Source organism: Colossoma macropomum, unplaced genomic scaffold (assembly GCF_904425465.1).
Source record: "Colossoma macropomum unplaced genomic scaffold, Colossoma_macropomum, whole genome shotgun sequence".
NCBI classification, from domain to species: Eukaryota; Metazoa; Chordata; class Actinopteri; order Characiformes; family Serrasalmidae; genus Colossoma; species Colossoma macropomum.
Window position 1 is genome coordinate 20,237,316 of NW_023494799.1, and position 17,647 is coordinate 20,254,962.

Sequence of the window (17,647 nt, forward strand, 5' to 3'; positions counted from 1 at the left end):
TACATATTTCAAAGTGTCCTGAACGATTCACTTATAGTCTTTGGAATAGATGGTACTTGCAAAGTTTCAACTTGATCGGATGTACGGATGCTGAGAAACAGCTACATAGCATTTACAGCGCCCCCTAATGACCTATGCGCACAAAAATTGATAGGTGTCCTCAGAGTCTCTTTAGGGTGAAGGATTCTCGAGTTACAGATTTTTCAATTAAATAAGAATTATTTAGATTTTTCCAGAAGGATTAATTTGCATATGGCAGCCATTTTGAGTAAAGAATTAAAAATGTGCTGGATAATTATTGAGGTTCAGGCTCTTCTGAATTTTTTGACACCAAAAACATGAGGATTGGATGAAAACTGTAGGACTAGTTCGCAAAAGTAGGTTTCGCATATTATGCAAATTAGCTCAAAATCTAAGTGGGCGGGGCTTAATGGTCCAAATTACAAAGTGGTTTTGTTGGACCCAAGGAATCAGGAAAAAGATATGTCATGTCTGGCAAAAATCTGGGGAAGGAATTATGGAGCCAAACGCGTTGTGTTGCGCAATAGTGCCACCTTTAGGCCGATTGGGCTCATTTCGCGAACCTGAGTAGCGGGAGGGACTACTACCTATTGACCAAGTTTCATGCCTCTAGGACTTACGGTTTGGTCTGGGCGATTCGTTTTATCGGAGAAAAAGAATAATAATAAGAAGAAGAAGAAGAAGAAGAAAAACTCTAACAAAAACAACAGGGTCCTACGCACTTGCGTGCTTGGACCCTAATAATAATAATAATAAGAAGAAGAAAAACTCTAACAAAAACAATAGGGTCCTACGCACTTGCGTGCTTGGACCCTAATAATAATTATAATAAGAAAAACTCTAACAGAAACAATAGGGTCCTACGCACTTGCGTGCTTGGACCCTAATAATAATAAGAAAAATCTTGACAATTTCAATAGGGTTCAATGCATTGCATGTTTGAACCCTAATAAGAAAAATCTTGACAATTCCAATAGGGTTCAATGCATTGCATGCTTGAACCCTAAATATAGCCGCAAGCGGCAATGAGCGGGTTCAAGCACACATAAGCACAAGAAGCTCTCATGCACTTTGAGCCAAATTGAGCCTAATCAGGCCTCATGCAGTTTGGGCCTTCGAGGCATAGAGGCTGAAAAGAAGTCTGAGTTTATCAACAGGCCTTCATTTGTCATGAACCATTTTACTTTTATTTTTTACATTTCTATGGACTGATCTGCAAAGGTTTGTAGAACATGCAAAGGATTATCAACATAGATGTCAAAAATACATGCGTAATGGTAAAATATCTGTCATAGTTGTGTTTGCAAGGGGTTTTGTTTCTCCATGTTTAGGCTTTGATAATCAGGCCATAATGAATCCTAGTGCACTCAAAAGGGGCCCTTTTGGCAGAGAGGAGCTCACTGAAAGTGGTTTAGAATTGGTCAAAAGGTCTCCACATGTTTTGATAATTGATCAGGGAACTTGATCAAAGCTGTTCACTGAGTTATGTTCAGATTGACCTTTTGACCTTAGTATAATAAGCTGTAATTTTTGAAGGAATAACTCAAAATACTACACAAGAAGTGAAATATTTGACATAACATGTAATTACAAAGTTATTCGGGTCAGTGAACTGAATCAAATGGTACCATGTGTTTATCTGTAGACTTTGTAATAACACTGTAATAGCATCTTTAATGATTTTTGAGGTTTTTGACAGCTACGGCACCCTCTAAAGGTCATATCTGGACCAAATTTTGCACACCCTGTTTGAGTATCAATATATATATAAGTGCTCAAAGTTTTCAGATGATATAACCAAAGACTGATGAGTTATAGCAAATCAAGCTTGCTATGCCATGGCCGCAGTGATATATTGAAGGAGCAACAACAGTTTGAGTGAAAAAGTCAATATTTTTTTGATAATTATTTACCTAGAGAGGGCACAGAGTATTTCTAGACCAAATTCGAGAAGTTTGCATCAAAACTCAGAGACTAGTTCGAAAAGCATGGTTTTCAAACAGTTAACGATTACAAAAAAACTATGCATTTTTATAATAAACATGCAATGGAAAAATTGTTTGGTATACTGTACTACATAAGATTCATAAAGAGTTTGTGTCAAAAATTGTAATAATATGTTCATATCGTGTAATAATATATGATTTTTTATGAATAGCACCCCCCAGTGGCCAAATCTGTTGAAACTTCACTGGTTGTTCGAAAGGGGCTACATGTAGACATCATTCAAGTTTCGTCATGATTGGTCAATGTTAAGCCTGTCAAAAGCCTGCTGAATGCTGATTGGCTGATGGCGGCCATAAATTTCAATGAATCAAATTATCCTTCAAGATTCACTTATAGTCTGTCTAGTAGATGCTACATGCCAAGTTTCAGCTCAATCGGATGCATGGATGCTGAGAAACAGTTAATTGGCAATTGCCCCGCCCCCTAATAACGTATGCCCACCAAAATTGATATGCTACCACAGAATCTTGTCCTAAATGTGCATGTCAAGTTTCAATGTTGTTGGCAGAAGCATTCTCCACTTATAGAGTTTTAAATGAATTATGAGCTATTTCAGAAGGGTTCATTAGCATATGGCAGCCATATTGTTTAGCAAAGTCAACATTTTTTTGATAATTATTGAGGTTCAGACTCTTCTGAATGTTTTGATACCAGACACATGAGGATTGAGTGAAAATCCTAGAACTAGTTCGCAAAAGTAGGTTTTGCACATTATGCAAATTAGCAAAAAATCTAAGTGGGTGGAGCTAAATGGTCCAAATTGCAAAGTTGTTTGGCTTGACCCAAGGAATCAGGCAGAAAAAGAATTTTGTCTCTACACATCATGGTGTAGAAGTTATGAAGCAAAACGTGTTTTGATGCTCTATAGCGCCCCCCCTTTGGCCAATCGGGGTCATTTTTGTTGCCTGGCGAGATGCACACAAACTACATCTACCCACCAAGTTTGGTGTCTCTAGGCCGTACGGTCTGTTCTCCACAACACGTTTTTCAGGAGAAAAAGAATAAGAAGAAGAAGAAGAAGAAGAAAAATCCTAGCGAAAGCAATAGGGTTCTATGCACTGCGTGCTTGAACCCTAATAAGAAAAACTCTAACAAAAACAATAGGGTCCTACGCACTGCGTGCTTGGACCCTAATAATAATAATAATAATAAGAAGAAGAAAAATCTTGACAAAAACAATAGGGTTCAATGCATTGCATGCTTGAACCCTAATAATAATAATAAGAAAAACTCTAACAAAAACAATAGGGTCCTACGCACTTGCGTGCTTGGACCCTAATAAGAAGAAGAAGAATAATAAGAAAAACTCTAACAAAAACAATAGGGTCCTACGCACTGCGTGCTTGGACCCTAATAATAAGAAAAACTCTAACAAAAACAATAGGGTCCTACGCACTTGCGTGCTTGGACCCTAATAAGAAGAAAAACTCTAACAAAAACAATAGGGTCCTGCGCACTTGCGTGCTTGAACCCTAATAATAAGAAGAAAAACTCTAACAAAAACAATAGGGTCCTACGCACTGCGTGCTTGGACCCTAATAAATATAGCCGCAAGCAGCAATGAGCGGGTTCAAGAATGCAACAGCAGTATGGGCCCTTCTGCAGGTTTAGCCCATTAGGCCTAAAAAGGCCTCAAGCTTTTGGTTTAGCCCATTAGGCCTAAAAAGGCCTCATGCTTTTTGTTTAGCCCATTAGGCCTAAAAGGCCTCAAGCTGTGGGTCTTTTTATAGGCAGAGTGAATAGAACTGAAAGGAAGTCAGTTCATCAAAAGGCCTTCAGTTGCCATAAACAACGATCAGAGGTCTTTAAACACATTATAAGTTTATAATCATATGTACTGATCCACACTGGTTTGTAGAACATCCAAGAGGTTGTCAACATACATGTCAAAACTACATGACTAATGGCAGCATTTCTCACATAGTAGCACTTGCAGAGTGGATTGGTTCTAAATTTAAGCCATTGATTTCATGTAGACCATAATGAGGCCCAATGCACTCATAAGAGGCCCTATTGGTGTGAGGAGCTCAGTGAAAGTGGGTCAGAATTAGTGAAAAGGCCACAGTATGGTATCATTCTTGATCAGGGACCATATCCAAAGACGTTCACCAAGTTTTGGTCAGAATGACCTTTTGACCTTTGTATAATAACTCTTTGTACAGTGAAATCTTTGAATGAATAAGCCAAAATAAAAGACAAGCAGTGCAATTTTTGACATAACATGTAATTAGAAAGTTGTTCATGTGAGTGAACTGAGTCACATGGCACCAATTGTTTATATGTCGACCTTGTAATAACATTGTAATAGCATTTTAATTGATTTTTAAGTGTTTTGGAGTGCTAAAGCGCCCCTTAAAGGCCAATCTGGACCAAAATTGGCAGACACCATTGAAGTCTAAATATGTAAATATCTAAATATGTAAATATGCTTAAAGTTTGGAGATGATCTGACCAATGACTGTTGCAAATCAAGCAAATCAAGCTAGCAATGCCATGTTTGCAGTAATTAATTGATTGATCCTTAATACATTGAGTGGAAAAGTCAAAATGTTTTTGATAATTATTGAGGATCAGTGTCTTCTGAATCTTATGGTACTAACTTGATGAAAATTGGCAAAAAATCCAGAGACTAGTTCGCAAGAATAGGTTTTTCACATTATGCAAATTAGCTCAAAAACTAAGGGGGTGGGGCAAAAAGTGACTTGTTTAGCAAGTCCCAAGGAATCAGCAGAAAAAGGAATTTTGTCTCTATCTCACTCTGATCAAAAGTTACAGGCAAAAATATGAGTAAAGTTGAAAAAGATGAAAAGTTGAAACAGGACTAAAGTAAAGTATGAGCTCAGTGAAAGTGGGTCAGAAGTAGTGAAAAGGCCATAATATGGTGTGATTCTTGATCAGGGACCATATCCAAAGATGTTTACCAAGTTTTGGTCAGATTGACCTTTTGACCTTTGTATAGTAAGCCTTCGTATAATGTTTTCTTCGAATGAATAAGCCAAAATACCAGACAAACAGTACAATTTGTGACAGAACATGTACTTAAAGTTGTTTATCTGTCGACCTTGTAACAACATTGTAATCGAATTTTAATTGATTTTTAAGTGTTTTTGAGTGCTAAAGCGCCCCCTAAAGGCCAATCTGGACCAAAATTGGCATACACCATTACAGTCCAAATATGTAAAAGTCCTTAAAGTTATGCCATGGTCGCAGTAATTAATTGATTGATCCACACGACCCTGAGTAGAAAAGTCAACATGTTTTTGATAATTATTTACCTAGAGATGCCAAAGAATTTTTTCAGACCAAGTTCAAAAAGATTGGATCAAACTCCAGGGACTAGTTCGAAAAGTAGGCTTTTTAAACAGTTAGCGATTACAAAAAAACTATGCAGTTTTGTAATAAATATGCATTTGCAAAATTGTTTGTAATAACGTACTACATATGATACACAAGGATTTTCAGGCAAACTTGTAATAAAATAGTAATAATATGTAATAATATGTTAATTTTTATGAATTGCGCCCCCCAGTGGTCAATTTTTTTCAAACTTGATTGCTTGTTAGAAAGTGGCTATATGTAGAGATCATTCAAGTTTCATGATGATTGGTCAATGTTAAGCCTGTCAAAAGCCTGCTAAATGCTGATTGGCCAATGGCGAACATATACTTCAATGAATCAAATTGTCCTTATTGATTCACTTATAGTCTGGCCAACAGATGGTATCTGCAAAGTTTCAGCCTGATCAGATGTACGAAGACTGAGAAAGAGCTATTTAGCATTAACTCCGCCCCCTAATGACATATGCGCACAAAAATCGAATGGCTACCTCAGACTCTTCTCACAAATGTGTCTGTCAAGTTTGAAATTTTTTGGCTGAAGGGTTGTCGAGTTACAGAATTTTAAATTAATTCTGAATTATTTTGAATTTATCCAGAAGGGTTCATTTGCATATGACAGCCATGTTGTTTAGAAAAGTCTAAATGTTTTTGATAATTATTGAGGTTCAGGCTCTTCTGAATTTTTTGACACCATGAGGATTGGGCAAAAATTGTAGGACTAGTTCGCAAAAGTAGGTTTCGCATATTATGCAAATTAGCTCAAAACTGGGCGGAGCTAAATGGTCCAAATGGCAAAGTTGTTTAGTTTGACCCAAGGAACTAGGAAAAAATTATGGCTTGTCTGGCAAAAATCTGGTTTAGGAGTTATAGACCCAAACGCGTTGACCTGCGCTATAGCGCCCCCTTGTGGCCAACTGGGCTGATTCCTTGCGCCTGAGTAGCGGGAGGGACTACTACCTATTGACCAAGTTTCAAGTCTCTAGGACTTGCGGTTTGGGCTGTGCGTTCCGTTTCAGGGAAGAAAAAGAATATGAAGAAAAATCTTGACAATTACAATAGGGTTCAATGCATTGCGTGCTTGAACCCTAATAAGAAGAATAATAATAAGAAGAAAAACTCTAACAAAAACAACACTTTGAGCCAAATTGAGCCTAATCAGGCCTCATGCAGTTTGGGCCAAATAGGCATAGAGGCTGAAATGAGTTTATCAAAAGGCCTTCATTTGTCATGAACCATTTGACTTTCAACATATGTTTACATTTCTATGAACTGATCTACACAGGTTTGTAGAACATGCAAAGGATTATCAACATAGATGTCAAAAATACATGAGTAATGGTAAAATATCTGTCATAGTTCTGTTTGCAAGGGGTTTTGTTTCTTCATGTTTAAGGCTTTGATAATCAGGCCATAATGAGACCCAGTGCACTCATAAGGGGCCCTTTGGCATAGAGGAGCTTACTGAAAGTGTTTTAGAATTGGTCAAAAAGTCTCCACATGTTATGATAATTGATCAGGGAACTTGATCAAAGCTGTTCACTGAGTTATGTTCAGATTGACCTTATGACCTTAGTATAATAAGCTGTAATTGTTAAAGGAATAATTCAAAATACTAGACAAGAAGTGAAATATTTGACATAACATGTAATTACAAAGTTATTCAGGTCAGTGAACTGAATCAAATGGCACCATGTGTTTCTCTGTAGACTTTGTAATAACACTGTAATAGCATCTTTAATGATTTTTGAGGTTTTTGACAGCTAAGGCGCCCTCTAAAGGTCATATCTGGACCAAATTTTGCACACCCTGTTTGAGTCTCAATATATATAAGTGCTCAAAGTTTTCAGATGATACAACCAAAGACTGATGAGTTATAGCAAATCAAGCTTGCTATGCCATGGCTGCAGTGATGTATTGAAGGAGCAACACCAGGTCGAGTGAAAAAGTCAATATTTTTTTGATAATTATTTACCTAGAGAGGCCACAGAGTATTTCTAGACCAAATTCGAGAAGTTTGGATCAAAACTCAGAGACTAGTTTGAAAAGCATGGTTTTCAAAGAGTTAACGATTACAAAAAAATTGTGCATTTTTATAATAAACATGCAATGGTAAAATTGTTTGTCATATTGTACTACATAAGATGCATACAGAGCATGGGTCAAAAATAGTGATAATATGTTCATATCATGTAATAATATGGGATTTTTTATGAATAGCGCCCCCCCAGTGGCCAAATCTGTTGAAACTTCACTGGTTGTTCGAAAGGGGCTACATGTAGACACCATTCAAGTTTAATCATGATTGGTCATTGTTAAGCCTGTCAAAAGCCTGCTGAATTCTGATTGGCTGATGGCGGCCATAAATTTCAATGAATCAAATTATCCTTCAAGATTCACTTATAGTCTGTCTAGTAGATGCTACGTGCCAAGTTTCAGCTCAATCGGATGCACGGACGCTGAGAAGCAGTTAATTGGCATTTGCCCCGCCCACTAATGACGTATGCCCACCAAAATTGATATGCTACCACAGAATCTTGTCTTAAATGTGCATGTCAAGTTTCAATGTTGTTGGCAGAAGCATTCTCCACTTATAGAGTTTTAAATGAATTATGAGCTATTTCAGAAGGGTTCATTAGCATATGGCAGCCATATTGTTTATAAAAGTCAAGATTTTTTTGATAATTATTGAGGATAAGACTCTTCTGAAATTTCTGATACCAGACACATGAGGATTGAGTGAAAACCCTAGAACTAGTTCGCAAAAGTAGGTTTTGCATATTATGCAAATTAGCAAAAAATCTAAGTGGGCGGAGCTAAATGGTTCAAATTGCAAAGTTGTTTGGCTTGACCCAAGGAATCATTAGAGGCCCTAATGGTGTAGAGGAGCTCAGTGAAAGTGGGTCAGAATTGGTGAAAAGGCCACAATATGGTATGATTCTTGATCAGGGCCCATATCCAATATGGGACCATGTTTTTGATAATTATTGAGGTTCAGGCTCTTCTGAATTTTTTGACACCAAAGACATGAGGATTGGGCAAAAACTGTAGGACTAGTTCGCAAAAGTAGGTTTCGCATATTTTGCAGTATTGCGAAAAAATTTTCTGGGCGGAGATTGACGAACCAAATGGCAAAGTTGTTTGATTGGACCCATAGAACCAGGAAAAAAATATGGCTTGTCTGGCAAAAATCTGGTTTAGGAGTTATTAGGCAAAACTGATTTTTCTGCGCTGTAGCGCCCCCTTGTGGCCGACTGGGCTGATTCCTTGCGCCTGAGTAGCGGGAGGGACTACTACCTATTGACCAAGTTTCATGTCTCTAGGACCTACGGTTTGGGCTGTGCGTTCCGTTTCAGGGAAGAAAAATAATAAGAAAAATCTTGACAATTACAATAGGGTTCAATGCATTGCATGCTTGAACCCTAATAAGAAGAAAAATCTTGACAATTCCAATAGGGTTCTACGCACTGCGTGCTTGAACCCTAATAAGAAGAACAAAAATCCGAGCAAAAACAATAGGGTTCTACGCACTGCGTGCTTGAACCCTAATAATAATAAGAAGAAAAACTCTTAACAAAAACAATAGGGTCCTACGCACTTACGTGCTTGGACCCTAATAATAAGAAGAAAAATCTTGACAATTTCATTGCATGCTTGAACCCTAATTTGACAATTCCAATAGGGTTCAATGCATTGCATGCTTGAACCCTAAAAATCTTGACAATTCCAATAGGGTTCAATGCACTGCATGCTTGAACCCTAAATATAGCCGCAAGCGGCAATGAGCGGGTTCAAGCATGCAACAGCAGCATGGGCCCTTCTGCAGGTTTAGCCCATTAGGCCTAAAAAGGCCTCAAGCTTCTCGTTTAGGCCATTAGGCCTAAAAAGGCCTCAAGCTTCTCGTTTAGCCCATTAGGCCTAAAAAGGCCTCAAGCTGTGGGTCTTATTTATAGTGAATAGAACTGAAAGGAACTCAGTTCATCAAAAGGCCGTCACCTGCCATAAACAGTGAGTAGAGGTCTTTAAACACATTATAGGTTCAAATTCATATGTACTGATCTACATTGGTTTGTAGAACATCCAAGAGGTTGTCAAAATAGATGTCAAAACTACATGACTAATGGTAGCATTTCTCACATAGTAGCACTTCCACAGTGGATTGGTTCTATATTTAAGCCATTGATTTTATGTAGGCCATAATGAGGCCCAATGCACTCACAAGAGGCCCTATTGGTGTGAGGAGCTCAGTGAAAGTGGGTCAGAATTAGTGAAAAGGCCACAGTATGGTATCATTCTTGATCAGGGACCATATCCAAAGACGTTCACTAAGTTTTGGTCAGAATGACCTTTTGACCTTTGTATAGTAAGCCTTTGTATAGTGAAGTCTTTGAATGAATAAGCCAAAATAAAAGACAAGCAGTGCAATTTTTGACATAACATATAATTAGAAAGTTGTTCAAGTGAGTGAACTGTGTCAGATGGCACCAATTGTTTATATGTCGACCTTGTAATAGCATTGTAATAGCATTTTAATTGATTTTTAAGTGTTTTTGAGTGCTAAAGCGCCCCCTAATGGCCAAACTGGACCAAAATTGGCAAACACCATTGAAGTCTAAATATGTAAATATCCTTAAAGTTTGGAGATGATCTGACCAATGACTGTTGAGTTATAGCAAATCAAGCTAGCAATCCCATGTTTGCAGTAATTAATTGATTGATCCTCAATATACTGAGTGGAAAAGTAAACATGTTTTTGATAATTATTGAGGATCAGTGTCTTCTGAATCGTATGGTACTAATTTGATGAAAATTGGCAAAAAATCCAGAGACTAGTTCGCAAGAATAGGTTTTTCACATTATGCAAATTAGCTCAAAAACTAAGGGGGTGGGGCAAAAATTGAGTGGGGGTGCACTTGTTCAGTCCCAAGGAATCAGCAGAAAAAAGAATTTTGTCTCTATCTCACTCTGATCAAAAGTTACAGGCAAAAATATGAGTAAAGTTGAGAAAGGTGAAAAATAGAAACATAGGACTAAAGTAAAGTATGAGCTCAGTGAAAGTGGGTCAGAAATAGTGAAAAGGCCACAATATGGTGTGATTCTTGATCAGGGACCATATCCAAAGATGTTTACCAAGTTTTGGTCAGATTGACCTTTTGACCTTTGTATAATAAGCCTTCGTATAATGTAATCTTCTAATTAATAAGCCAAAATACCAGACAAACAGTACAATTTGTGACAGAACATGTACTTACAAAGTTGTTCATGTGAGTGACCTGAGTCGTATGGCACCATTTGTTTATCTGTCGACCTTGTAATAACATTGTAATAGCATTTTAATTGATTTTTGTGTTTTTGAGTGCTAAAGCGCCCCCTAAAGGCCAATCTGGACCAAAATTGGCATACACCATTAAAGTCCAAATATGTAAATAGCCTTAAAGGTTGGACATGATCTGACCAATGACTGTTGAGTTATAGCTAATTAAGCTAACAATGCCATGGTCGCAGTAATTAACTGATTGATCCATACGACCCTGAGTAGAAAAGTCAACATGTTTTTGATAATTATTTACCTACACATGCCAAAGAATTTTTCCAGACCAAGTTCGAAAAGATTGGATCAAAATCCAGGGACTAGTTCGAAAAGTAGGCTTTTTAAACAGTTACCGATTAAAAAAACTGCAGTTTTGTAATAAACATGTATTGGCAAAATTGTTTGTAATAATGTACTACATATGATAAACAAGGAATTTCAAGCAAAATTGTAATAAAATAGTAATAATATGTAATAATATGTTAATTTTTACGAATAGCGCCCCCCAGTGGTCAAATCTTTTGAAACTTGACTGTTTGTTAGAAAGTGGCTATATGTAGAGATCATTCAAGTTTCAAGATGATTGTTCAATGGTAAGCCTGTCAAAAGCCTGCTAAATGCTTATTGGCCGATGGCGACCATGTGCTTCAATGAATCAAATTGTCCTTATGGATTCACTTATAGTCTGGCCAACAGATGGTATCTGCAAAGTTTCAGCCTGATCGCATGTACAGATGCTGAGAAACAGCCATGTAGCATTAACTCCACCCCCTAATTACATATGCGCACAAAAATCGAATGGCTACCTCAGAATCTTCTCCCAAATGTGTCTGTCAAGTTTGAAATTTTTTGGCTGAAGGGTTGTCGAGTTACAGAATTTTAAATTAATTCTGAATTATTTTGAATTTATCCAGAAGGGTTCATTTGCATATGACAGCCATGATGTTTAGAAAAGTCAAAATGTTTTTGATTATTGACCCTCCGGCTCTTCTGAATTTTTTGACACCAAAAACATGAGGATTGGGCAAAAATTGTAGGACTAGTTCGCAAAAGTAGGTTTTGCATATTATGCAAATTAGCTCAAAATCTAAGTGGGCGGAGCTAAATGGTCCAAATGGCAAAGTTGTTTGTTTGGACCCAAGGAACCAGGAAAAAAATATGGCTTGTCTGGCAAAAATCTGGTTTAGGAGTTATAGACTCAAACGCGTTGACCTGCGCTATAGTGGCCCCTTGTGGCCGACTGGGCTGATTCCTTGCGCCTGAGTAGCGGGAGGGACTACTACCTATTGACCAAGTTTCAAGTCTCTAGGACTTACGGTTTGGGCTGTGTGTTCCGTTTCAGGGAAGAAAAGGAATATGAAGAAAAATCTTGACAATTACAATAGGTTTCAATGCATTGCATGCTTGAAACCTAATAATAATAATAAGAAGAAGAAAAATCCGAGCAAAAACAATAGGGTTCTATGCACTGCGTGCTTGAACCCTAATAATGTACGTCTTGTGACATGTATCGAAGTTGCATGCAAAATACAGTATTTCTTGTTGCACCATTTAATATTTTAATGCTAATTAAATAAAAGATTTTGTTGGAAATCATATGAAATCAACATAAACACAGAGATTACATTAAAACAGAAAAAGTACATGCATTTTAATCAGTTATTTTGAAGATACTGAATTTTTTATTTATTTATTTTGCCCATCTTAGAAGTCTTTTTCTATATGAAGCATGTTTCCTCAATGTTTTTTGAATAGTTAATGGATGCCAAAACAAAAAATGAGCATCGTGTCATTAACTCACATGTAACTGACTGCTTTACTTTTATGTTTTATAAATTTATGCTTATGAAATATTTATTTTCATTATATCTTAATGTATTTGAGATAGTACATGCGTTTATACCATGAATACTGTGTACCCTATATACACCTTATACATACTCTGAACTGATTACACGTCCCTTCAGGGATCAATAGAGTAAATCTTGTCTGTATTACAGATAACAGGTGCTGTATTTTGGTATCTTCATACTGAAGTCTTGTGTATGGCAGTAACATGGTGTTTGTTGTGTGTTGTGTGTGTGCAGGTGGGTGCTGTGTGCGAACCACACAGAGCCGGTGAAGGGCTTTCTGGGTCGTTTCCTGCGCAGGAAGCTGATAGAGACAGAGATCAGCAGCCGGAGTCGGAGTCCGGAGCTGGTGAAGATTATCGAGTGGATCGCACGTGTCTGGCTCCACCTCAACCGCTTTCTGGAAACACACAGCTCCTCGGACGTCACCATCGGTGAGAAAAACAACAGCAGATTAACCCTTTAAACTCTGAACAGACCCAAAGACTCACACCATGTTTGTAAATAATGTAAAAGTACTGTTGAGAGATTCTGTATTTATTGTTTGATTATATGGATTATTGTGTTTGTTTTGGATGCAGTGATATATTTTTTAAAACTGTGCTGTCCCGATGTGTCCTGCAGGTCCTCGGCTGTTCCTGTCCTGCCCCATGGACGTAGACGGGTCGCGGGTTTGGTTCACTGACTTGTGGAACTACTCCATCATACCGTACCTGCTGGAGGCCGTCAGAGAGGGACTGCAGGTACCAGATCACACGCCGTCAGCTCACACAGTGGGAGAGGGAGGGAGGTGAATTAGAGTTTTTCCAGTGTGAGTCCGGTCAGTGTTAAAGCAGTGCGTTTCTGTCTCCCAGCTGTACGGACGCAGAGCACCATGGGAAGACCCCGCCCGCTGGGTGATGGAAACATTTCCTTGGGGGTCGAACCCCATGCAGCCTGATTGGCCAGCTTTACTGCAGCTCCGCCCAGAGGATGTGGGGTTCGATGGATACTCCTCCTCGAGAGAGGGAGCCAGTAAACAAAACACTCAGAGTGACAGTGATGCTGATCCACTGGTGAGAACCACATACACACACACACACACACACATACATATTACATAATGGGTTTCTATATCTAATAAGTAATTGTAAGTAAATAAATTAGGGGTGTATATATTTCTATATAAAAAGCAAGTAGTGATGGTATCCCATTTAAATACATAAAAACATTAAACACACATAAATAAAAACACACAGAGGTTTTTTTTCTATTTTTTTTTTTAATAATTCAAATGGTTCCTCACTGTTCTTCCTGTAATTCTTCTGTTAAAAAAAATTTTGCTTATCATTTAAAAGAAGTTCCAAACATTCTCAGTTTTTTCTCTCTCACCGCCTGCTTCAGCTGCTCCCACAATCCCCCAAGCAGGAGTCCATTATAACGCTGATGCTAAACTTATCACTCGCAAACATTTTTACAACTGAGGGTGATTATTAGTTTGATCAACTCTCAAAAGAGCTCAGCAACACAGTCAGTCTACTCAGGTATTAGCAGAGCTCCACAGCACTGAGATTAATAACTAATCCCATTGATTGATCGTTTTGTTGTCTCCTGTTTTTCTCTGGATTCACTGCAAAGTCAGTATAACCTATTACTCCTCACCTCTCTCCACACAGATGAACATGCTGATGCGGCTGAAGGAGGCGGCAAACTGCTCCAGCCCACAGAGTTACGACAGCGACTCCAACAGCAATGGTCACCATGACGACATCCTCGACTCCTCGCTGGAGTCCACGCTGTGATGCTCCACTTTGCCTTTTCATTTTACTCAGCACTGACGTTTCGGTGAACGTTTTTCCCTCCAGCTCAGGCAGCTGCTTTCAGATTCATCTCTCTGCATGGGTGCTGGAAACCTGTCCAGAGAAAAGTGGCTCCATCCTCTGAAAAATGGAAAAAACAAACAAATACTGCACTACCCATAATTCAGCTCATCTTCAAGCCTCCACTCATGAAGCATACAGATTTTAAAACAGCACAAACAGCGACAACACTGTTCCCAGGAGCATTACTTCACAACTTCTTCTCTCAGCTTCTTTTTATCCTGACTTTCAAGAAAGATTTCAGCAAAAAAAAATCTAATTTAGAAAAGACTTTTAGCTTAGCTTTGCAACAAAATGTAGCAGAGGCTAGCCCAAACTTGATTTTTTATGCATTTTAGTCTGTGTTCACAGATAACAGTGTACTGAACACTGTCAGAAACCACATCAAGTCTATTAGAGATACCGAACAACTCCACACAATCTGAGTGTGCAATGATTTAGTCATGCTGTTAGCATCATGCTAATAATGGCTGCTTGGATTATTTACCTACATTAGCCTCGTAGCTCCACTGCTAAAACTCAAAAGGCAAACTTCAGACACCAAACATGTCTGAGCTGATTCACTACATTTGGATTAAAGGGAGATAAATGTGCAAATTTGACATTTACTTCCACCAAATGATAATTTTTAGCATTCTGAGAGAAACTTCCGCAGAGAAAATGGTGCTATGAAGGATGCTGTGCCCCCTGCTGGTGAGATTTGGGAACTACATTCAGAAAAAAGACTGGTGGACAGATTACACACATATAAACTCCACTACTGTGCCACAAAGTTTGTTTATTGTGATGCTGGCCATCGTCGCATATCTTCAATGCAATAGCAAGACGTTCTGGACAGATTTTAGAAGCCTAATTTTGGACCAAACAAGATGTTCGGCCCACGAAACAAGCTTTTTGTGTAATTTTACGTCAACAAAACTACCGTTGTGTCTTTTTGCTATTCAAAGATAGCGGATAATTTATTTTAATGATCTCATATCTATCCTGGATCTGCTTTTTCTTGCACCAGCGCTGAATAATTTACTCTTTCATCAACGAGGCAGGTCTCCTTTGCACACTTGTTCGCTGTAGCACTCCCACATTCGCATCACTCTGGCTGTTTTTTGTTTTTTTGGTGCTGAATCGACCCTGGTGCCTTAAATCTGTTTTGTAACGTAAACCCAAAAGGCACTGTGTTTATAAATGTTTTTATACTGAACTCTTCATTGAACTGTAACAGGGTTCTGCTGTTTTTTCAGCCTGCCGGACTGAAACAGCCTTTATAGTGGCTTTATTATGTTGTCATATCGAACAGTCAGTGGACATTAAAGTCACCTTTTTTAACATCGTAGACCTTAACATTGGCATCACTGAGGCTGGAAAACAGTGACGTCACTAGCAAGCATTAGCACAACAACAGTCTGTGTGGGAAGACGTGAGGCTTTTTTGGGGGCTCAACCGATACGAACATCACCGATACCAATTTTAAGGAGCTAAACCTTCTGCTAAATGATAATATCAGTGGATATTATCAAAATGTAAACAGCTAAAACAGTGCTTTACTGACTAAAATGATTGCTAGTTTTCTTAAACTCAAACATTAAATTAACAAAAATTATAAAAAGCCTGTAAATATTGTTGGTGGAGCTTCCCAGCATTTCGTTGGTTTCTGTTAATTAGCTCTTATTGCATCTGATCTTTTAACCTGAAAGTGATCAAGTTTAAAGGTAGGTTTGAATGCATATTTTTTGTTATTTTAATTAAGATGAAAGCATTAAAATGCTCAAAAAATAAAGAAAGCTGAGCTGTCATTCATTGCAATGTAAAACCAGCCAATAATGTAAATATTAGTGCCAATATCAAGCAAATGTAAATATACAATATAAATATCAACAGCATTTTTCAACAATCTTGATGAATGATATACCGGTTGGGCCCTTCTTTCTTTGGTGCTTCGAGATGTATTTGGTATTAAAAGCACACGGTGCTGAGAACGAAATGGTGGGAGTTTTATTTGGTTTTGTGAGTTTATACCTCATTGACCTCCAGGGCCTTTACTTTGGCCTTTGAGTTCAAATGTGAAGGATGGAAAATTACTGTGTAACAGCCACTCAATGCCATATCACTGCTGCTTTTGTAGGACTGTAATCATAAGAACAGGTACTGAAGATTAATTTTGAATATGGAAAGTGGCTGCGTGATTATTCACTCGATTATTTACTCGATTATTAGCAGATATCAGGAGTCAGTTGTGATTTTTTCATTTTGAATCCTCTCCAGTATCATTGCTAACTTTGCCTTGGTGCGTTTCCAATATTATGGCCACATCGCTTCCACTCTGTTTCAGCGTTTTTGGGTGTTTAAAGTCGTCAATCCTATGCAACATCATCCTGGATTTCAAACGGAAGCCAAATACTGTAGCTATCTAGACACTTTAAGCACTGCCAATATACATAAACATATAAATCTATATATATTGAATGTACAATGTGTAAATAGTCTGTGAATAACTCTAGGATATGTGCCTATGATTTTTTTTTCTGAATTATGATGATTGCTATAAGTCATTGCAAGCACAGATTCTGTACGTGTCGAGTTAATCTCTGAATGGATCCGAGTTGTGTTATTGAATGTGTATTTTGCTGTGTACATATAATAACATATCTGAATACAGCTGCATTTTGATGAATACTCTTTTTACTACATGTTTATAACAGTGCGTGGAGATGGGTATTTTGTGTACAGTGTCTTTTTCATCTAAACAGGTGTTCGCTGATAAAAATCTCTGACAGGACGATGGTGATGATGATGATGCCTCTCAAGGATATACTGATCACTGTACCAGTCTTAAATTATTTACAATTCAATAAAACTAATGATTATTTATGAATGGTTCTTGTTATAATTAAATCATTACGAACAAGCATAAATAATTCATTTGATCCTCATTCGTATTTGAATAGCTGCAGTGGTGTTATTTTCAAGGGCCCATATCCTACATTTTTCTTGCATTTTATATTCTTCCCCTGAGGTCTAAATAGTAGAGTGAGCACCACACTAAACAATCTCGCCACTAGTTAAGATGATGTAAACACTAAGAATCTTTTGGGGAATCCAGTCAAGACTGGTTTTGTTACTGTACCTTTAAGACTGATATATGTAAATGAGTTCTGTTCTGATTGGCTGTTCTGTTTTGTGTCTCATTCAAAGATCAGACTGGCTAAAACAGTCCTTTAAACTTCAGTGTGGGTGGGGAGGGCTGGTTAGGCAGATATATGTAAATGC

General features: G+C 37.9%; 1 protein-coding gene across 1 annotated transcript in view; it reads left to right on the forward strand.

The window, feature by feature from the left end:
• The window catches only part of nav2a (neuron navigator 2a), a 343,940-nt gene extending 326,688 nt beyond the window's left edge, over positions 1-17,252 (forward strand). The window contains exons 34-37 of the mRNA XM_036587379.1: positions 12,762-12,958; positions 13,149-13,267; positions 13,379-13,579; positions 14,180-17,252. Coding sequence (XP_036443272.1) covers positions 12,762-12,958; positions 13,149-13,267; positions 13,379-13,579; positions 14,180-14,305 — 643 coding nt within the window. The 3' untranslated portion in view covers positions 14,306-17,252. The remainder of the gene's footprint in view (positions 1-12,761; positions 12,959-13,148; positions 13,268-13,378; positions 13,580-14,179) is intronic.
• The last annotated feature ends 395 nt before the right edge of the window (positions 17,253-17,647 follow it).